Genomic DNA, 22,721 nt, shown 5'->3' with positions numbered 1-22,721 from the left:
TATGGCTAGTCAGTGGCCACTGCTCCTTCACCCCACTTCCCTTTCTCTATATCCAGCTTTCCTCCAGTCACTTTTGTATAATCCCTTGCAGAACAGAATTTCCTGTTGCTCTCTCATGCTCTGAAGAAGCACCCCCAACACCTTACCTCTCCCCTGGGATTCCACTACAGTAATATAAGCCACATCGCAGTGTAATTCTCTGAGGCTGGGGAGGAGAACAGCACCCTCCTCCCAGAGGGGTGTGAGTTGATACAAGGAATGCCTTTAGAGTAGTATCTGTGACATGGTTTGGAGGTGTGTCCCCTCCAAATCTCATGTTGAAATGTGACCTCCAGTGTTGGAGGTGATCCTGGTGGGAGGTGTTTGGGTCATGGGGATGGGTCCATCATGAATGGCTTGGTGCTGTCCTCGCAGTAATGAGTGAATTCTCGCTCTATGAGTTCACACAAGAAGTAGTGTTTAAAAGAGCCTGGCACCTCCTTTCTTGTTCCCTCTCTCTTTCTCTCACTCTCATCATGTGACAGGTCTGCTTCCCCTGCACCTTGTGCCATGAGTAAAAGCTTCCTGAGGCCTCTCCAGAAGCTGGGCAGACGCTGGTGCCATGCTTGCACAGCCTGCAGAACCATGAGCCAAATCAACCTCTTTTCTTTATAAATGACCCAGTCTTGGATACTCCTTTATAGCAATGCAAAATGGATGAACACAGTCTGACATACAGTAATGCTTAAGAAAGGTTTGTTTTCTTTAACATCTGTCTCCTTAGCCAGACTGTTAACCCTTTGTGGGCAGGACTTCTACCCTCTATGCTTCCAAGGTGTTTGGCATATAGTAGGAACTCAATAAATCTCAATTCCTAATTGATCCTAGTGGCAGTTCCTCAGAAACAGGGGACCTAGTATGATATGGTTTGGCTCTGTGTCCCCATCCAAATCTCATCTTGTAGCTCCCATGATTCCCATGTGTTGTGGGAGGGACCTGGTGGGAGATGATTGAATCATGGGAGTGGGTCTTTCCCATGCTATTCTCGTGATAGCGAATGGGTCTCACAAGATCTGATGGTTTTAAAAACGGGAGTTTCCCTGCACAATTTCTCTCTTTGCCTGCTGCCATTCATGTAAGATGTGACTTGCTTCTGCTTGCCTTCCGCCACGATTGTGAGGCTTCCTCAGTCATGTGGAACTGTAAGTCCAGTTAAACCTCTTTCTTTTGTAAATTATCCAGTCTTTATCAGTATGTCTTTATCAGCAGCATGAAAATGGACTAATACATAGTGTTAATGGGCTCATAGTCATCACTCAGTAGAGATGACACTACACTAAATGACCAAACCATGGACTCGAAGCAAGGCCAAAATCGGTTATTGAAAATATTCATCAAATCCTTGGTAAAAATGTTTGTCTCATGTGCTGGTGCTGACAGAGAGGTGAAGGAGAGGATCCTATCCACCCTGCAAGGCTCAGGCCCAGAGATTCCTGTCTCTAGGCAGACTTTCCTAGTCCCATAGAGGTTACTTCCTACTATTATGTATGCAATTACCTAACACAAAGCTAAGAGTGGGGAAAAAAGTAATGACAATGTCAGCTTCAGTGCTGGGATTTTACATAAGTATACTGGTGTGGTTTTGTTTACTAGAGAAAATAGAATCCAATGTACTGATGTTCAGAACTCAGCTAATAAGTATGTTTTGGCTCAAACTATATCATAAATCAAAAGATGGTTTCTTACTGGTCAACATGGCCCAGCTGTGAGAATACCATAATTTATTAAACCAGTCTCCTTAAGTAAGGTTACCCTTCTCAACCTAGGTCTTAGGAGGAAATAATCCACAAAGTCTTAGGACTTATTCCACCACCCACTTCTGTTTGATGAAGACAATTTAAGGGAGAAAGAACCTTGTCCTGCTCTGCTGGAGAGTCAAATCACACCATGTCAACATAACCTTGTAACAGCCAGTTCTCCTCCTTCTGTTGTGAAATGAGAACCATGGAGCCACTCACACCAGAATGCCCATAAGCCATGTGCATCCCATGGTGTTTTCTGCTCAGGGGCCATGGATGGAAGAATGAGAGTCTGATGACATTGTAGCACTTTTTCTTTCTCTCCCCAGGCACCCAGATACTGAAAGCAGGCAGAGCACAGTGTGAAAGACCACCCGCTTGGGCAGAGGAGATTGCAGGAGCTGGGCCTTAGGCCAAAAGGAGGGCCCATAGGAACCTTCCAGCAACAGGCTTCCACACCTCCTCTATGGTTTCATTGTTTGTCCCCTCCAAAACTCATGTTGAAATTAAATTGCCATCACAACAGTAATAAGAGGTGAAACCTTTATGAGGCAGAGCCCTCATGGGTGGGACTAATGCCATTATAAAATGGCAAGTTTGGTCCCCTTTCTTTTCTTTGCTCTTCTGCCTTTCCCCATGGAATGACGCAGCAAGAAGGCCTTTGACGGATGCTGGCTCCTTGATATTTGACTCTCCAGTCTCCAGAATGGAGAGGCAATACATTTCTGTTTATTATAAATTACCTAGTCTGTGGTATTCTGCTATAGCAGCACAAAATGGACTAAGACACCTCCCAAGCACAATTTCTTTCTCCTATGTTCCTGTGACACTTTACTGATAAGTGTTCTAGTATTTCATCTCTTCTGCTATATTTCATCATATTTCCTCATATCTTCTTCACTAGACTGTGTCTAAGGAAAATGAATATATCATTAATCTCACTTTCCGCAGTGCCCAGCACAGTATAATAGTTGAAAACAGACACTCAGTAAAGTTGAAAAACTTATGGTAAGAGAGACCCAGCACAAGAATGTTGTATTTATTTATAATCTTTAACTCCTTCCTAGACTGTGAGTGACTGCAAAACAGAAATCACGGCTTTTTCACCTTCAATCACACAACATAGTGATTTAGGGTCAGAAAGACTTGTGTCCAAATTCTAACTCTGATTTACTTTCTGGTGACCTTGAGTAAGTGACAACCTCTCTGAGACTCTACTTCTTCATGATACATGGGTGTGAAAGTTAAGTGAGATAGTGCAAGCAAAGTGGAATCCAGCCAGGCACACAGTACAAGCCCAATACATAGAGGTTATATTGGTAATGCCAGAGGACCCCCAGGTATGATGAATGCTCAGTCAATGTTGGTTGAATAAGAACCCCTCTGCGAATGTTTAATTCCCTGCTCTAAGTTTCTGGTCAAAACTCCTGAGTCGAGTCCCCAGACTGACCCCACAGAATATATGCTGGAAAAAGTTAATGATCTATGCAGTCAGATGAAAAGAAAAAGAACAGATGGAATGAGTTGGGACAATGAGTACCTTAATTCCTTCCCCTGCCAACTCCTGTCAAGATGTTGTAACACTCTGGTCTGATTCTCATTACTTCTGAACAAATGAATTACTTCTTAAGCTTCTTTTTACCCGATTCTTCCATGAGTAATATGAAGATGGAAAATGACATTTTTAAGACTTTGGTGAGGTAAGGAGGTGAGAGGACAGATGGGGCAAGGGGGAAGTGAGAGGTGAGAGCTCAGTTCTGAAGTCTCCCAAATAGCTAGTGCTGGCACTGGGTCTCCTTTGGGGTCAAAGACTTGGGCAGGTATTTTCTCCCTTCCTCTATGAGTTAAAGCAGGGAAACTGTTATATAGAAACTGTTTAATAGAAACCCACTGAGGATATTTCATTATACAATCCTGAAGTTTTTCCTAAAATAATTTCAGATGTTAAAATAAAATAAAAAGCCAATAGAGTAAATTCAGATCAAATCACAGGATGCTGAAGGTGGACACCAGCAGGAAGATTCCATTCAAGCTGGTAATAATTATCTCCAGAAACATCTTCCATGAAGTTGAGGCACACACAGGGAATGGGTAGGCTCATGAGCAAGGGCTGAGGGCCAGAGCCTGCCTGGGAGCTGCATCTGGATCTTTCAGGTTGGATATGGCTACGGAACAAGGCACCAAACCACCAACTGGTTTGATTTGTTAGTTTATTAGTATTTATTCTTTTTAATGTGTTAGTCAATTTCTTGTTAATCAGCTGAGTTGGGGGAAAGTCAGTCAGGAAAGGTATCTAGATTATTTTCCTCTCTAGTCATTTTTGGGATGTGAAAGACCTGCCAGGAGGCAACATCGTAAAGGGAAGGAGAGTAAGTTTGGGGTCATCAGGTCTGGGCCTGAAGCCTGCCTCTGTTTCCTACCAGCTGTGTGGTTTGGGTCAAGCAATTCAACTTTATATGCTGCACTCTTCTCACCTTAAAATGGAAGAAACAATACCTACTCTGCAGGAGTACTATGAGTATTAAACGGTATAACCCATGTAAATCCATCATCATCTGAAACAGCAGGGACACGAAGAACGTCATTTATTCTCTCTTTGCCTACTTTGGGCAAAGGGTTACATTGGGTGATATAAAGAATGTGGCTGGGTACAGTGGCTCACACCTGTAATCCCAGCACTTTGGGAGGCCGAGGCGGGTGGATCATCTGAGGTCAGGAGTTCGAGACCACCCTGGCTAACATGGTGAAATCCTGTCTCTACTGAAAATACAAAAATTAGCTGGAAATGGTGGTGGGGGCCTGTAATCCCAGCTACTTGGGAGGCTGAGGCAGGAGAATCGCTTGAACCCAGGAGGTGGAGGTTGCAGTGAGCCAAGATCACGCCATTGCACTCCAGCCTGGGCAAAAAGAGCAAAACTCTGCCTCAAAAAAAAAAAAAAAAAAAAAGAATGGTCAAAGGTAGGGATCTCGAAGACCCCTTCCAGATTTCCAGATCAGACAGTCAATGACTCTATTATCTAGGGCAAGCGCTAAGTAACAGCCAGAATTTAAAGTATATTTACTCTGAAACTAACAAGGAAGCCACTAGTGGGAGAAGTTGGAAATACTAAACCTCTGCTCAGCCTCTCTCTAATTTGACTCCTCCTAATTGAACACAGCATGTTCCATCTTTTTGGGTCTGGGACATCTTTGTGAATTTGCTTCTGGGACACAGGATGAAGATGTCTAGTTTCCCTGTGGCTGCCCACTATTCCCCAAATCTATCTATACCATAAACACCTGTGATGTAAGCAGTGACAGAATCATAGTGAGTCTCATTCACTATTTTCACCAATGGAAACACTGAGGAAGTGGTGTGACTTTCCAAAAGACAAACCCATAGTAAATAGATGGCAGAGTTGGAACAACCCTAATGTCTCCTTATCTGAGTCCAGGAGCTCTTATGCCACACTGTAAATGCCATTCATTCCTTCATCAATTTCAAATTGAGCTCCTAAAACGTGCCCAGATGTAATCAGAATCATACCTTAAGGACCCATGTTGGGTCAACGCTGCCTTGGCCCTGAAGTCCCAACTCTATATGCATTGTCAAATACACATTGGTTGTCCCTGTTTTCCTCCATGGGACTACCATGTGCTACATTGTCTTGATTGTCAAGGTAAGAAAACCAAGGGAATGTGCCAGAGTCTGTATCTATTGATACTGCCTGTCCAGCAACAGTGCCTTCACTATTGTTTGAGGAACACCCCCTGTCCTAGTGCATACAGTCTTGTTGGGACTGTCAAGCTGCCCCACTCTCCCTCTGGCAGTGTACTGACTAAGCCCAAGTGGGACCAAACTCTCCCCCTTGAATTTAAAGGTTGAATATAACCACTAAACCCTATGAAGCAGATTAATGATGATCATGGCACACTGAAGAAGTTGCCCATTTGTTCTTGTTACATACATCCATGGAAATGGTCCATTTCCATCTTTACTGAGACCTAGTTGCTCATCCTTCCTTTGAGTCAATGAGCAAACTTCCAATAAGTTTCTTGTCTGCTTAAGTTAAACAGAATCAATTTCTGTTGTTTGAACCCAATGAATCTTGATTAATCCACTCACCAATCCAAGAACATTGTCCTAATGCAGGGCTGGGAAATAGTTAACTGAAGATGCCCATATAGCTGTCATGGGAAGGGTACTTACTGGGCTTCTGGTACCATCCGAAGGGGTAGGTGTGGACTTCAATGTCACGAGAGCCACAGTCCAAAATGCGCCAGGCTCCTCCACTCTCCTCACTGCACATCTGAATTCCCAAGCTGTTCAGAGTGAGACATGTCACCTCTCCTCCTGGAGTGGAAAAAAAATAAAAAAACCACGATCAGGAAACTGAGTACAATGAATGAGAAAAATCCTGCAAGTGCATTGTTCAGCAGACATTTGGGATACACCACTATATTTCAGATACTATCTCAGCCACTGCTGAAAAACCTGGTACCTGAACTCAAGGAGCCTCTGATCTAAGAGCAAAGGGATAGAGGTGGCTAATACTTATCAAATACCTATCATGTGCCCAGGACTGTGCTAGGTCTCTGTTGGTATCACTTCACTTGGTCCTCACATAACCTTACAAGGAAGGTAGCTTTGGTAACCCTATACACAGATGAGGAGGAAATGGAGGCTCAGGGAGATTAAGTGACTTTTCCAGAATCACACACTAGTAAGGGAATCAACCAAACATTAAATACATATCATACAAATGGATCCAAAGTTCACCAAGCTGGTTGGCCCAAGTGTTCGTTGAAAGATGAACAAAAGATACCTAAGCCAAGAGTACAAGGAAGGAAGTTTGGCCAGGTAGAACTGCACGTGTAAAGTGATAATCACTGGACTAGGAGCCATGTCTCAGCTACCACATTTATCAGCCAGTTGCCGTCTCCAAGCCCCCATTTCCTTGTCTGTGAACGAGGATAGGAGATGCTGAGGATTTGTAAAAGCATAGACGTGAATGTGTTTTCTAAACTGCAGAGTGCTGTGCGCAGGGGAGAGGAAGTTGTTAACTATTATTACCTTTTAACTGGGAAACATTTAGAAATCCAAAGCCAGTGCAGCATGGGTCCGCATCACACCGTCGTTCACATTCAAAGAACCTGGCATAGGAAGAGAAAGAGCAGGCCTGAAGGTTTTCACTGGTAGCCCAGGACCTACTGGGTGGGCTGATGGTAGTCATTCTTGCTTTGGGGAACCAGCTTTTCTTTACCCCCTACTTAAACTGGGGGTGCTTTGATCAACATGCACGAGTGGATTCTTAGCTTTGAGGTTCTTTCCGAAAACAAAATTCTACTCCTCTCAGGAATACTGTCCTGCCATTAATCATTTATTCACCCATTTATTCATCATACATATATTCTGTGCCTATTATGTGTCAGGCTCCAACCAAGCTAACCCAGGATCCAGAATGTACCCTTTCAATCCTTTCAGGTAAGCAGAAGTTCTCAGCTTTGGACTCTGGGAAAACAAAGAAATAACAGGGAAGGCATTTCTAGAAAGAGGAGAGTCCATGGGCTTACAGTCAGAGCGACCCAGCCAGGGGCCTGTTTAAGCAGCTGGAGCCGAGCCTGTGCTCCCCTTTGCTTCCCCTCTTACTCACTGTACAATGTGGATAATCACACTCTACCAATGCATTTCTGTTTACTGGGTCAGCCCATCCAGCCAGGCTCTCTCAAGACTGACCTTCTTATTCACTCAATAACTACGCCCCACCCTCAGCTTCTAGGGCTATTCATGGCAGGAGGGACTTAATGGCTCCAAACAAATGTTTCTGGGCTCAATTCCAAGTTCCCCCTGCCCCGACCACTCTGCTCCAGTCTGACCACTCATTCTTGACTCCTGAGAGCTTTCTCAAACCCCTAGTCCCCTCTTGGTGAGGGGATCCTGCCTCATTATTGCCATTCTCCTTCCCTGAACCCAAGCCACATCCCAGTGGTGATGCTTTTATCTGCTGGGCAACATCTCCAATGTTGGCAGCATCTGTGCCCTGATGCCTGCAATTCACCTCTCTGCTTTTCCATCTCCTAGTTCTCCGCCAACCTGTCCACTTACCACTTCCTTTTCCTATCTTGGAAGCTCATTTCTGAGATCCAGTCTGGACCATGCATTTTCCCAGCCAACTACATTTCCATGAGTCCAGACGCACAATCTACTCCCCTAGTTCCCATCCCAGCTCTACCGTCAGGCTGATCCCTGGTTCCAACCCTCCTTTTCATCCACCACTCCCATCAGCACAGTGGTGTCCAGTTGAATGTCAAGACAGACTAACCTGCCTCTTCTTTTTAGCCCCATTTTCAAAAGTAGACCTTAAGCACCAGCAACATGATTCAGCGTCATAACTCAAGAGCACTTCATAGATCAATGGTTCATGAATGGATGATCCTTGAATTTTTAAGTATAAAAGAATCACCAGGGGAAGCTTCCTTAAAGGTCAGATTCTTGAACTCCATCCCAGGAAATGCTGATTCAGCAGGTTCAAAATAGGACCCAAGGATGCAGTTTATAAATAGGACCCAAGAAAGCAGATCTGTGGATCTCACCCATTAGAATTCACATTCAGCTCTCCAGGTGATTCTAATGGGTAAGATCCACAGACAATACTAGGAGAGACATCATCTTCAATTACAATAACTAAATAATGACTAAGCAAATAAATCAATCATAAAATAAATTTTAAAAATAAATAAAAAATAAAAATTATTTATATGTATATGAGTCTGTCAAAATTTCCACTTGCCCTCCAGATTCTGAGTACTGCAATGTGAGGTTTTGAGAATCAAATTTAGTACCATGCTTGATAATTTATATTAAATAATGCTCGGTGGCTCTTTCATCATCCAGCGAGTAGTTCAAGGCTAAACGTTGTGTTTACTATCAGTAACTTACCTTAGCTGAGGTTTTCAGATATGGTTACCTCCTTATTACCTTTTACCCCCTTAGCTTTGGATTTTATAGTTTTTCGTGCTTTTTTATTTTATTTATTTTTTTTTTTGACGGAGTCTCACTCTCTTGCTAGGCTGGAGTGCAGTGGCACGATCTCAGCTCACTGCAACCTCCACCTCCTGAGTTCAAGCGATTCTCCTGCCTCAGCCTCCTCAGTAGCTGGGACTACTAGTATGTGCCGCCACCATGCCCAGCTAACTTTTGTATTTTTAGTAGAGACGGGGCTTCACCATGTTAGTCAGGATGGTCTCAATCTCTTGACCTCGTGTTCCACCCAGCTTGGCCTCCCAAAGTGCTGGGTATGCTTCTGTTTTTAGCTGTGATTGTGTCATCTTCTTTAAGGAAGCATTATTAATAATAAATATTAGGGGTGAGACACAAGTAGCTTACCCATTAGAAATAGATTTTTCAGACATGGGCACTTTATTTCTAATGGATATCCCCATCAGTTTTTGGAATGGCAGGCGAGTATAAAAGTTCTTCACTTTATCTTCCAGTATAACTACATAGAGGAAGAAAGAAAATACATTACTTCGAGATTTGCTGTAGTCATGAAAATATGAGGACAAATGAGTAAAACACAGACTGAAAGTTTCCAATTAAAGATGACATATTAAATTCATATTAACTCTCAGTTCCTATCCCAAATCTCACTAAAGTGATGGTAAGTCCACAGGAACAAAGATTTTTTTTTAAAAAGTGGGGACACAGCAACAAAATGTTGGAAGCTAGAAAGCATATGGAGGAATAAAAATAGGCCTAATAGACCAAGAAAACTACTCAACTTTTCTGTGGGAAGAACCAAGAAGTAATGCCATCTGCCCTCTGGAATCCCACAAGGTTTAAGTATGGTAGCCCTGGAGGTGGAGGTGGCCCAAACATAAGAACTGGCTGGAATCTCTTTAATAAGCTATTTGGTCTATAGGTGCTCTCCTCTCCTCTCCACAGCTGACAACAGCCCCCTCCCCACCATGGAAGAAGATAGAAGGTCCATTCTCTCAAGATGACAGAAGAGAGGATCTCTTGGATGCATCAGGTACAGTCCATGGCATGAGCACTTCACAGAAAGTAGGAGATTCTTTCAAGTCAGCCTGCATAATGAATATCGAGGTGCCCCCCCAACATTTTCCAAATTTATCTGGTGCCCAAACCACCAGCAGCCAGGCTCATGCCCCAAGGCCAGGTGTTGAGAAACTCCTCTGAAGGAGGAACCTAAAAATAGTGGCATGAGGAATTCCCCAAAGGGCAACCCAACAGGATTATCCCTCAAAGAAACCTAGAGTCAACAAGTGCCCACCACACATTTGGGGCTGCCCAGTCAGCTTGTGGACCCCTTTGACATTAGAGTGGAAAAATAAGGGTCACTGGACATCTGAGAAAGGCCTCTAACAAAGAAGATAGAACAGTAAATGAAAGGTGACCACATCTGGAGAAAACAGACTGTAAGGGGTTAAAAAAAATCTCCAAAAATATGGCATCATTAATGGCCTGGGAGAGAAAATCACCTTCTGTCTTGTTAAAGTCACTGTTGCTGACATTCTTTGTAATATACAGCCAAATGGGATTCTGATGCATGTATTAAAGGTGGCTCTCTTAGAAGAGGATTATTTTCTATTGTCAATTTGATGCAGTTCTAAATGGCTTCACATCTCTACAAGGAACATGAATAACTTTACTTTTAAAAGAAGAATAAATTAGTTTTAAGTGTGAATAAACATTTTGGGTTTTATTTTTTTAAAGCCCACTTCTGCATTGAAATACTGTCCCCAAATAACCCTTTTTCATATTTTTTGTTTAAACTGAGACAATTATGCAGTAGTTTATTGATTCTAACTGTGAAAGTTTGGATCCATGTTCCCATCTTCTTGAAACCAATAAAAGTATAAAGAAAATGTTTTTTAAATAAGAAACTAATCTGGATATTTCTAAAACCACAGAGCCAGCAGAACATCGGAAATACAGTTTATGCAGATCCCTCCAAGTGCTCGCCTTTCTTCCGGAACAGGGCCTTTGGTCTCTGAGGCAGGATCAGTCTGCAGCCCTGGGCATTGGACTCCATGATGTCATCACACACCTGTGCCTCTGGGTAGAGGGTGCAGGTGAAGTACAAGGATGCACCCTCTGTTATCTCCGCAAGCTGACAGAAAGAGTGCTCCTGCACACAACCTACAGGCAAGAGAGTAGTGTGATTTTAGTTCTTGTGGGGTCTACAGGGGAGAATAATCTCTACAGGATTCTCTAGGTGGGGAAATGCCTGGTAGAGATCCCTCCTAGTTAGGACAGAGGCCTGAGACTGTCATGATCATCCAGTCTGAAAGACCCATGCAAAAATTCTGGAGTTCTGCTAGCTGGGGAGGGGGCCGTGTGCTCCTGAATAAAGGCAGAGTCGAAGGCATATGGGGCAAACCTCAAACTCAGCAATAAAAGAGGCAAAAGAGTAACATTGTATTGGATCTACCCATGGCCATCTCAGAGGGAGTCAGGATCTGCAGACCAGAGGTCACGGGACTGTAAAAACTGTGAACTTTGTGAATTGTCTCCCTGCACCTGTGTCCAAGTCAGCCTGTGCCCCTGGTATATATGAGCTCCCCAAGGGCAAGGAACATGGTTGATTTGATTCATTTTGGGTGTTCTCTTTCATCTCCAAAATCAAACACAAAGCTTTGAACATAATGCATACTTAATAACTGCCAAATGGATGGATGGATAGATGGATGGATGGGATGGATAAATGGATACATGGATGGATGGATGGATGGATGGGATGGATAAATGGATGGATATGGATGGATGGATGGGATGGATGGATGGATGGATGGTACGGATGGGATGGATGGATGGATAGATGGATGGATGGATGGATGGATGGATGATGGATGGATGGATGGATGGATGGATGGATGGAATGGATGAATGGATGGATGGACGGGATGGAAGGATGGATGGGATGGATAAATGGGTAGATGGATGGATGAATGGGATGGATGGATGGATGGACGGATGGATGGATGGATGGATGAATGGGATGGATGGATGGATGGATGTATGGATGGATGAATGGATGGATAGATGGAGAGACAGGTGGATGAAGATAGTTTATGGAAGCAGAGTAGAGATTAACTACACTGTAACCTTCTTGAAGATAGGGGTTATGTGCTATCTTTCTTTTGTATCATCCACAGTGATCCATGAGTTATGACACAAAATTTGGCCTTATCTGTGTCTCAGGAGTTGCCAAACTTGGCCTGTGATCCCTGACTACAGTGTCTAGAAGAAGGATGAGGTCTAAGGATACTTACGAGAAAGGCACCACAGGTTTGCCTGCTGGGCTGAAAACAGGTGCTTGAAAAGCCAGTGCTTCTGGCTGGGTAGTGATTGATTTCCATTGACAATGACCTGGTCAAGGTCCACAGGGGAGAAAAGTTCTGTTGTCAAACCTGAAAAAGAAGCAGAGAGTCAACTTCCTGCACCTTTAACTCTAGTGAACATGAGAAAAACACAAGAAAGAAACATACACACACACACACACACACACACACACACACACAGAGAGAGAGAGAGAGAGAGAGAGAGAGAAAGAGAGAGAGAGAGTCAGAGATAGAGACAGAGACATTTTTATGCTGTGGGAAACCAGAGCAGGATTGAAGTCAGTAGAGCTGGGAGTCTGGTCAGACAGGAATAGTTCAGAAGGCCCCAGGAAGTCCTAAAAATTATGGGATGGCAGAATGTTAGAATCTGGGTTTGGATAAAGCCTTGGAAATTATCTGGTCCACCTTTTCACCTAGTGCAGAAGTTTTCCCCTGGAGACTTCTGTCTAATGCCTCTATAGCTCCACATGACATCATTGTGCTGACCACAGCAGCCCACTCCATCATAAGGAAGTTGTATAGTCAAGTCTTCTTTTTGTAACTTTGAACCACTGATCCTCTTTCTGTCTTCTGAAGCCACATGGAAGTCCAGCCTCTCTCCCAAATGGTAGTCTTCATCTATAAAGTCAGCTTTCAGCTCCACTTAACCCAAACTTGAAAGTTTTAGCTCAACCATTCCCTGACTCTGTCTTCAGGTATTCACATGCCGTGATCCCAGCTCTTCCTGGAGTCCCCACTGCCTACAGAAAATAAGTCCAGGTTCTTTTCTTAATCTGGGCTCTACCTGCCTTTTGAGCCTCACCTCGGATTGTCTTGATTTGCACTTCAGCAACACAACAGCCCTGCTAACTCTAGCTCATCACCACGCTATCTGCAGTCCCCATGCAATTGCTCATGCTCTTCCCTCTGTTGGCTCAAGCTCCATTACACCCTCCTACCCCACCCAGCTAGTGCAGCCTGTGCTTCGAGGATCAGCTTTGACCATTCCTGCTCTGATGTCCTGTGACTCTATAAAGAGGTTCTATAGGGCCAAGGACCCCAACACCCAGACCCAGTGGGGATAGCTCTGTAACCTTGGAGGGTTCTGTCTTCCAGGGGGACGTACAATGGTGGCAAGATGCAGATTAGGGAGATGAGCTGGGGAATGTTTGCAATGTCCGTTCATTCAGGGCTCTGTATAAGGGGCACTCCATCCCATATACACCTCCACTGTGCTGTGGACTTTGGCACGCACTTTCCTTGTAGTGCTTGTCAGCAGCCATTTTCCACACTTCATAAAGCGGGCTCGAGGAAACTGAGCTTCTTCACTAGAAAGAACCACTGGACAGGATGAAGGCTTTATGAGTACTTGGCAAGGTGAGAAGTTTGGTGCTGGCAGAGACCCCAGAGACCATGTCGCCGCCCCAGCCTGCATCTCACATGATTGTATAATGGCCAGTCCCCATGTGGGTGTCCCCATTGAACCATGCCTGGCACAAAGTAGGAGCTCAGGGAGATCACAGATTGCCCCTCAAGACAGCAGCGTAAGAGAAGAGAAACAAGGTAGCAGGACTGAAGGCACACCTGCTCTCGGAGCCTTTGCACAGGGGTTCCCCTTACCTGGAACACCTTTTCTCAGGTGTACCTGGGAGCGTCTGGCAGATCCTTCTGGCCTCCTCTGAGAAACCTTTCCTGGCCCCTGCAGGCTGCTAGCATTCCTTCTGCATTCTCACTGCACCTGACACCTGTCCACATTACACCCCTTGCCACATTGTCATGCAGTGGCTGGCACATGGAATTCTCACTAGTCTGTGAATGTCCAAGGCCACAGCCACAAATGCTCAAAAATGTCTGGTTGGATGAAAGAATGAATACTGTAGCCACTTCATCTTATACCTGGTTTACATGCCATGTTAGATAAAGCCATTTCCTATTTCTCTTAAAACTGTGTGCCCTCCTTAAAAGCAAGGAGACCAGTCACTTTCATTGGCTTCTTGGGTTTGTCTCAAACATTCAGACTGATGGGAGTAACCTGATACACAAAGGCGAAGATTCCTCACTGTCCTCTGAATCAGACAGGCCACTCTCATGGACCCTGAGAAGCACCACCCGAGTAAACGAGCCCACGTAGAGATGCCACTGGGCCTGGACTCAATGTGATTTTTTTCTCCAGGCACTTTATCTCCTTGAGCCCAGGAATGCAATCAACTGAGAAAGGGAAAACTGAGCTGAACCTTGTCTATTCACCCTGACTCCCTGCAAGGTCTCCAGTGGGGGCCAAGCTCCCCTTCTAGGGGAGAGGGAAGAAAGCAGGGGGTGGGGGGAGCATCCTGTGTGAATCACATGAGAGTTTTGTAGATGCTTCCCTAAAGTAGTGTGTGATGATGAGTTTGATAGAACCTTCTCAAGTGCCACTAACTCACGCACATTTACATTATCACAAGCTGTCTGGCTGCCCCTCAAAGGCACTGCCAAGGTTGAGGATCACAAACACAATGCCTGATCAAGCAGGGGAGGGCAGGGTGCTGGGTATTTTTTAGGCATGTGTTAAGTACCAGGCACTGTACCAAGTGGTTGCTATTTAATGGGATAAGAGGTAGACAAGATTCTTTTACACATGAATCCAGGGATCTTAGCAGGGAAGCAAATTACCCATGGCCGTGCACTAAGGCATGTAGTCAGTGGCAGAAACATGGTTCAAGCTCTAGTATCTGCTCTGTAATGTGATGGTTTTTTCCCTTGTACCATGCTGCCTTCCTGTGCCATCAGTCTGATCTGGCTCTCCCTTTTCTTATTCCCTTCTCCTTCCTTCTTTCCTTCTGCTCCTACTCCTATTCCTACAGTGTGTCCATGCATGCAAATACACACACACACACACACACACAATGCAGACCACATGCAGATGTCTTGTCTCCTGGTCCTTGCTGAGCCCATATTGAGCAGCTGATCTCCCTCTCTCTCTGAGTTTTAGCTCCACCTCAGTAATAATAATCACAGACTCTGGAGGTAGAGAAGTCCAGTACATACGTACTGTTCCTATTCATGTTTGGAATCACAGCTTTCACTGTATGCCATGACATGCAAAAGATTCTCATAGACATGTCATTCATTAAACAATTTCAGAATATTTACACTTTGTTTATTGTATACTCTTCAGGATTGACATAAGTGAAGCCCATTGGCCACAGTCAGGTGAACCTTGCTCTTTGTTTCTTTCTTTTTTTTTTTTTTCAAAGTTAAGTTGTTTTAGAATTTGGCTAAGTTTGTGATATATGTTTATGAGGTGCAAATTTGATTTCTTTTTTTTTCTTTTTTTAATTTTTTATTATTATACTTTAGGTTTTAGGGTACATGTGCACAATGTGCAGGTTTGTTACATATGTATCCATGTGCCATGTTGTTTTGCTGCACCCATTAACTCGTCATTTAGCATTAGGTATATCTCCTAATGCTGTCCCTCCCCCTCCCCCTACCCCACAACAGTCCCCAGAGTGTGATGTTCCCCTTCCTGTGTCCATGAGTTCTCATTGTTCAATTCCCACCTATGAGTGAGAACATGCGGTGTTTGGTTTTTTGTCCTTGCGATAGTTTACTGAGAATGATGTTTTCCAGTTTCATCCATGTCCCTACAAAGGATATGAACTCATCATTTTTTATGGCTGCATAGTATTCCATGGTGTGTATGTGCCACATTTTCTTAATCCAGTCTATCGTTGTTGGACATTTGGGTTGGTTCCAATTCTTTGCTATTGTGAATAGTGCTGCAATAAACATACGTGTGCATGTGTCTTTATAGCAGCATGATTTATAGTCCTTTGGGTATATACCCAGTAGTGGGATGGCTAGGTCAAATGGTATTTCTAGTTCTAGATCCCTGAGAAATCGCCACACTGAATTCCACAATCGTTGAACTAGTTTACAGTCCCACCAACAGTGTAAAAGTGTTCCTATTTCTCCACATCCTCTCCAGCACCTGTTGTTTCTTGACTTTTTGTTTCTTTCTTCAGGTTTTGTTATTATGGTTGTCTTCATTTCCAGTAACGCTGATGAATTTGCAGTGATTTTGCTTTATTTTCTGTGCCAATTGCCCATCTGAGGAGCTTCCCACACTTATAAGCTGGATAATTGGGTTAAAAGATTAAAGGAGAGTCCATGGATACAGAATGGAGTGACATCAATATGTCCGTTCATTGACTAAACTCTTGGTGCACCCATTTAGTCTCTGCATTCAGACACCCAAGTGTGTAAGAAGGTTTGGGGATCAGTACCTGTTTCTGTTGGAGATGCTGGTCTTGACACTGTGTCTTTTCTACATCCCATAGACTCAGGCCGAGACCCCATGTCAGAATCTAGGAGGAAAAAAAAGAGTTGTTGCAATGTTGGGGAGAAGGGGTAGTACTCCACTGGTCAACAAAATGGTAGTAGCAATGTGAGAAAAATCAGGCCCTAAAGCCAGGTGCCTTAGATAAAATCTGCAACAAATGCCCTGACATAGATCTGCACTCTTTTTTATATGGAACATCATCCAATCTCTCAATGATAGAACACTCATTATCTGTGATATTGAAATTATTAACATATGCAAAGCCCTTTTGAGTTAACAAAATATGCTCATAAATATTGCTGTTTATAACACCCTATGTAGGTAGGGAACAAGATTTCCGTTTTACTCTTGAGAAAACTGAGACTTAAAGAGGCAAAATAATTTATCCCAGACCACTCAAGTGGCCAGTAAATGGATTAGAAATTTTAAAAATTTAACTAAATGTTCAAGTCGGGAACAGGTCTTCCACGAAAGTGAGTGAGCCTGTGGCAGTGCAGGTATTAGGCAGGCCTTAAGGCACTTCCCTGTGGTGCGGCAAATGGCCTGGAGAAATTAAGTCCCTCATTTTTCATCAGCTAACACTTTATCAGAAATGTCTGATAACTAGGAAGTGCTAGACTTGGGACCTCCTACCAGTGTCTGGTCTCAACCCCAGGACCTCCCAGGCATCCCATGGGCATTTCACGTACCTCTCCAAGTCTCATTTTCCTTGCCTGGAAAATGAATAAACTATCACCTCCTCTTTAGATCTACCTTATAGGTATAATTAAATGAGAAAAGAAGTACATAATCTCATTTTATCTCTTTAAAATGAAAATGATGGTAAACACCTTCCTTTTCTTTTTCTCCTCCCCCGCCTTTTCTCCTCTTCCTTCTCCGCCTTTTCTGCCTTCCTTCTTCTCTTCATCACCACCACCCCCACCAACATTACTCAGCAGATATTATATGCGCAGCACTGTTTTGTGCATTGACATATTACTGTTCAGGCAATTCTGAGGTCAGTGGCATCTGTATCACACGTCACCCATGGGAATCTGGGCATGAGGGGCTGGTCCACGGGCTCCCAGGCACACAAGTGGGGATTGATGGGACCAGGATTCACATCCCGTCATCCAAGTCTGTGCCTTCCTGCTCTTTCAGTTTATCAGCATGTAGAAGCAAGTCACCAATCCTCTCTCGGGACACTGAAGATCAGTGAGGACAGATTAGGGGAACAGGAGGGACATAATATGGGGTCAGGGGCCTTTCTCATGCCTCTCACCCAGCACATACGGCCATGACCTGTGATGGGCCACTGCTCTATCTGCTCCCTCCTGAGGCCAGAACCCTTCAAGAGTCAGGGCTGTGCCTCTCATCTCTCCCTTAAATGCCTTTCATTTTCCCTGGGTCTGAGTAGGCACTTGGTCAACATTCAGAAAACTTGAAGGAGGACAAAGAAGCAGAAGGGAAGTGCCAAGTATACATGTTGTCAGACACTCCATTTTTCCCCCACTCTGTCCCACACACCCACAGTACCATTGTCTGTGAGCAGGAGTTCAGAGAACTACCTGCCTGGGATCCTGTCACCAGTCCCTGGGCCTCAGGGTGAAAGGCACGTGGGGCTGAGTCCCCTTGGACAAATGCCTCCTGTGCTTTGCAATGGCCCTGAACTCCCCTCCTAGGAACAAGGGTATCTTGTGGTCAGCAAACTTTATCTCACGGGTACCTAGTGCCTCCTCCCTCCAACCCTTCTTGGGTTTCCACGGTACTCATTTTTCTTTTAGACTTTGGTATCTTATCTGATGAGTTGGAGCCCTTCTATTCCACAGAAAGTATGCATTTGGAAAGTGACTCTCTACCTATTCCTCTACAGAAAAAGAGTGTCCTGTGAATGAGAGGTGGTGCCAGACAATCTCATATAATCAGCGTCCTGCTAACCCCCCTCTTCCACCATGGAGCTCACCTTTCCAGAGATAAACCTGCTGAAAATTGGTAAAGGTGTCTTGAGTTCCTTCTAGGGGTGTCAGACCTGCAAAGGAAGATGTTTATTTTTATGAGCTTGAGTGTGCTGTCACTCGGTACCCACCATTACCACAATAGCTCCATCTCCCCTGACACAAGCTCTTCCTAGGCCTGAAAGCTCTTTCCCACGTAAAGTTAACCCAGAAGCTTCTTGCAGCTCTATTCCAGCTCCCTGGTACAAAACCAGAGCTGGTCAGACATTGAGTGTCATACTCAGGGCACCAAAGGGACTACTTCCGTGAGGGGTTGTGAACCTATGACTCAGGAGAGTCACTTAAGGAACTGGAGATTGGCTTGAAGAAAGCAAAGCTCCTGGGACACTCAAGGGCTGTGTGAGTTTCCCATATCACTTAACTCCTCAGAGACTCTTGCCTCATTGGTAAATGTGGACAGCAATTTTGAGAATGGGAGAATGGGAATACTGTGTATAAACTATCCTCTGCAGTCCTCAACATTTGATAGGCAGCCACTTGTTGGCAGCTGCCATGACTCAATTGATTACTAATATTATCCAATTTTCCCTTCTGGCAAACTGTTCTCCCCTGGATGCCATTCTGGATGAGACTAGACTTGCCACACCATTTCCTGATGGTCAGTGCTGTCTCTTTTGCCCCTGCTCAGTCTTCAGTTCCTTTCAAGTTCCCTGTGACATGGAAGGTGAAGAAAATAGCCCAGAGAGCAGAGTCTGGAGGCAAATAAGCCCCATGCTACAGGAGAGAGTTGGCTGACAGCCTGGGACATCAAGATATCATCACATTTTGTTTTTAACTATTATTAGGAGCTAGTCCTTTTATAACTTTATTTAAATTTTTATTTTATTTTACTTTAAGTTCCAGGATACGTGTGTAAAACTTTGTGCAGGTTTGTTACATAGGTATACATGTGCCATGGTGGTGTGCTGCACCTATCAACCTGTCATCTAGGTTTTAAGCCCTGCATGCATTAGGTATTTGTCCCAATGAAGAGCTAGTTATTGATAAACGGTTATTACCATTTATCCAACACTAGCAGGGGTGTCCAAGGGAGAGAATGCAGTCATGGGTTCTTAGTTTCTGTTTCTGGTTGGGCCAGTAAAGCCCCTTCCTCATCACTCTTTTCTGCTTATCATTAAAGACAGAAACTAAAAACCATGGTTTCAGAACACTAAAAACCTAAAACAAAACAAAACAGAACAACAACAACAACAACAACAAAAGGCGGATTGGACAGGCTTGCATGAAAACCTTCCATATATTACCTAATTTAAAACTCACAGGCATGCTATAAAGTAAGGTCCCCAATTTCCAGATAAAGGATCAAAGTCAAGAAAGGTTAATGCAAGAATTTAAACCCCATCTATTTGGCTTCAAATCCCATACTCCTTCCTAACCACCACACTAAGGAGAGGATAATATACAGCCATGCATCTCTTACCAACCAGAATATGTTCTGAGAAATGCAGTTTTGTTGTTGTGTGATCATAGAGTGTACTTACATAAGCCTAGAAGCTCTATATACTTTTATTTACATATATTCTTTCATACAAAAAAGTCCCAGCATCATTAATGAATCTTAATCATTTCCCCTACTTGATCTGAAATGTCAGTATCAAGCGCTTTGTATCAGGTTTCTATTAGTATCCATTATAATCTTATGCATTAATCTTATAATCTTATTCTCCATTTAATCTTATGGGACCACCATTACATACATGGTCCTTCATTGGTCAAAATGTCTTTTTGAGGTGCATGGCTGTACTTCAGAATTCTGTCCATCTGACATGGCAAAAATGTTAAAGGTATTTGTGTTTAAAGAGCTGTGAACTGAACTCTCTGGAAAACTCGGCTCTCAAAGTGACAAATCCCCCCGGGGCTGACCATGTTCTAGGACATAAAGGTGAGACAAAAAGACTGAGTTGCACTTTCATTTGATTTTACTTCTGAAACGGGAATAAACAATGGTGCTGGAACTTCTCAGACTGTGCAATGTTGAGATGTTTCTCTAAAGGATCTACTCAAAATTCTGTCATAGCCTTCTTTAGAAGGTAAAAGTTATTTATAACAATTTGGGCAAGTGAACACCTATGACATCTGAGAGATGTAGACTTGGATCTCTGCAATTACTGGACTTGTCTCCACACTGTGGAGGAGATCTCACCATATACTCCTACTGCAACAACACAGACCCAGTGGTTGCGCACCTGCTCAGTTTGTGTTCCGTTTTCACTCTCTCCTCATGATATCATCATTTGCTTATTTCAAAGCTCAGGCTATGGGGTTTTAGACTTTGTCACAGGGGAAATCAGATAATTTTTTTTAATCCCCCCCTTTTTTTTTGAGACGAAGTCTTGCTCTGTTGCCCAGGCTGGAGTGCAGCAGCACGATTTCAGCTCGCTGCAACTTCTGCCTCCCAGGTTCAAGCAATTCTCCTGCCTCAGCCTCCCAAGTAGCTGGGATTACAGGTGCCCATGACCACGCCCAGCTAATTTTTGTATTTTTAGTAAAGACAGGGTTTCACCTTGTTGGCCAGGCTGGTCTTGAACTGCTGACCTCATGATCCACCTGCCTTGGCCTCCCAAAGTGCTGGGATTACAGGTGTGAGCCACTGTGCCCCGCCTTAAATCTTTTTATACCCAAATCTATGGATATACTGATTCTTTAAAGATAGATAGATACACCATATGTAGATACATATATAGAGAGAGAGCTATAGATATAACCTACATACTCATATAGGTAATACAGATGTAAAGTGAATAAGGTTTTTAAAATACTTTTGGTCATGCATTATAATTCTTATTTAACCTGTAAAACTTAAAGAAACAACATTTATCTCTAGAGTATTGTATTGCTCTCAAGTCTAAGGCTGAAGCCAATGACCACATTAAGAAGCAGTTTACCATGAAATACATTTGCAGCAACCTGGATGAGACTGGAGACTATTATTCTAAGTGAAGTCACTCTGGGATGAAAAACCAAACATAGAATGTTCTCACTGATACGTGGGAGCTAAGCTATGAGGACGCAAAGGCATAAGAATAATACAGTGGACTTTGGGGACTTGGAGGGAAGGGTGAGAGGGGGGTGAGGGATAAATGACTACAAATAGGGTGCAGTGGATACTGTTCAGATGATGGCCGCACCAAAATCTCACAAATCACCACTGAAGAACTTACTCATGTAACCAAACACCACCTTATCCCAGTATGGAAAACCTATGGAAAAATAATATACACGTGTGTGTGTGTGTGTGGTTTACCATGAAATAATTGGGGAATTTGGGTTATGGTCACTCAATACAAATACAAATTTGGTCACATCCCCATGCCTGCCCCTTCTTAAGAGCTGTAATCCGTAGGAAATCTCAAAAGGAAGGTCTTTACCTCTCAGCAGTCTCAGTGTCTGACTTGCGGTGAATTGGTGGTGAGTATTTCACTCTGTCTGAGACTCTTATTTTTGTGGGTGTGTGTGTCCTGTTTTACATAATGTCAAAAATTATAGATGCCTTTCACCACTCAGAGACAAACGGGTGCTTCCCGCAGGTGCACATCAGTTTGGGACTGTATTTTTGGCCCAGAATGTACTGAACTGTGATAGGAAGCAGACACCTTATACACTCTGTCCGTCTCAAGGCAACAGAGCCCTAGGTCTGCCAGCCTGGGAAACATGCTGTCTTAAGTTCATCCTTGGTTTTTGCTTGTTTCAACACAATTTAATCCAATGGAATTCAACTAAATTCAGCACATGTATGTAGAGCACCTTTGTAGGTCCAGAAAGTCACCTGACTAGCATCTACAGAGATTACTGTGTCCTGGGAAGCACCTTTGTCAATCACCACAAGGAAAGTTATAACCCCTTGGTGGTCTTAATTATTAATATGATTGCCAAGTCTCCATAGAAATACATAGAGAATACTGGGTAAAAGAAAGAATGTTGCCCTGCTTTCTCTTATCTTCCTCATCTTTCATTCCCATCTCTACATCCAAACTCACCTCCTCCTGCTTTCTAAATCAGTTAATAGGACCATCTTCTTCTTGGGTCGTCCTTGACTCCTTCTCCATCAGTCTCCACATCCATTCAGACTAGTCCCTAAACTGTTCTTTAATCTTTCCTCTCCTCCGAACCCTTCCTCTCAGCTCAAGCCTTACCCCATCTCCTAACTCCATTAGGCTTTATCTAATCTCCACCCAGACTTTGACCTTGGCCCCCTCCCATCCCTCAGCCACACAGCCCCCAGGTACTCATCCTGAAAGACAAACCTACCTTTGGTCCTGCAGGAGCTACAAGGATGTCAGAATTCGGTTCCTTGCAATCTGG

At 43.7% G+C, this 22,721-nt stretch overlaps 1 protein-coding gene across 1 annotated transcript in view; it reads right to left on the bottom strand.

Annotated features, from left to right (window-relative positions):
* Positions 1 to 22,721, bottom strand: part of TG (thyroglobulin) — a 272,056-nt gene that overhangs the window by 156,129 nt on the left and 93,206 nt on the right. The window contains exons 28-34 of the mRNA XM_030795400.1: positions 18,368 to 18,433; positions 16,370 to 16,450; positions 12,054 to 12,191; positions 10,744 to 10,920; positions 9,145 to 9,256; positions 6,832 to 6,911; positions 5,968 to 6,111 (exon numbers count right to left, since the gene is read on the bottom strand). Of these exons, the coding sequence (XP_030651260.1) occupies positions 5,968 to 6,111; positions 6,832 to 6,911; positions 9,145 to 9,256; positions 10,744 to 10,920; positions 12,054 to 12,191; positions 16,370 to 16,450; positions 18,368 to 18,433 (798 nt within the window). The remainder of the gene's footprint in view (positions 1 to 5,967; positions 6,112 to 6,831; positions 6,912 to 9,144; positions 9,257 to 10,743; positions 10,921 to 12,053; positions 12,192 to 16,369; positions 16,451 to 18,367; positions 18,434 to 22,721) is intronic.

Source organism: Nomascus leucogenys, chromosome 16 (genome assembly GCF_006542625.1).
Source record: "Nomascus leucogenys isolate Asia chromosome 16, Asia_NLE_v1, whole genome shotgun sequence".
In the NCBI taxonomy this organism is placed as follows: domain Eukaryota; kingdom Metazoa; phylum Chordata; class Mammalia; order Primates; family Hylobatidae; genus Nomascus; species Nomascus leucogenys.
Note: the sequence above shows the minus strand (reverse complement) of the source record. Positions and strands in the feature narration are given on the sequence as shown.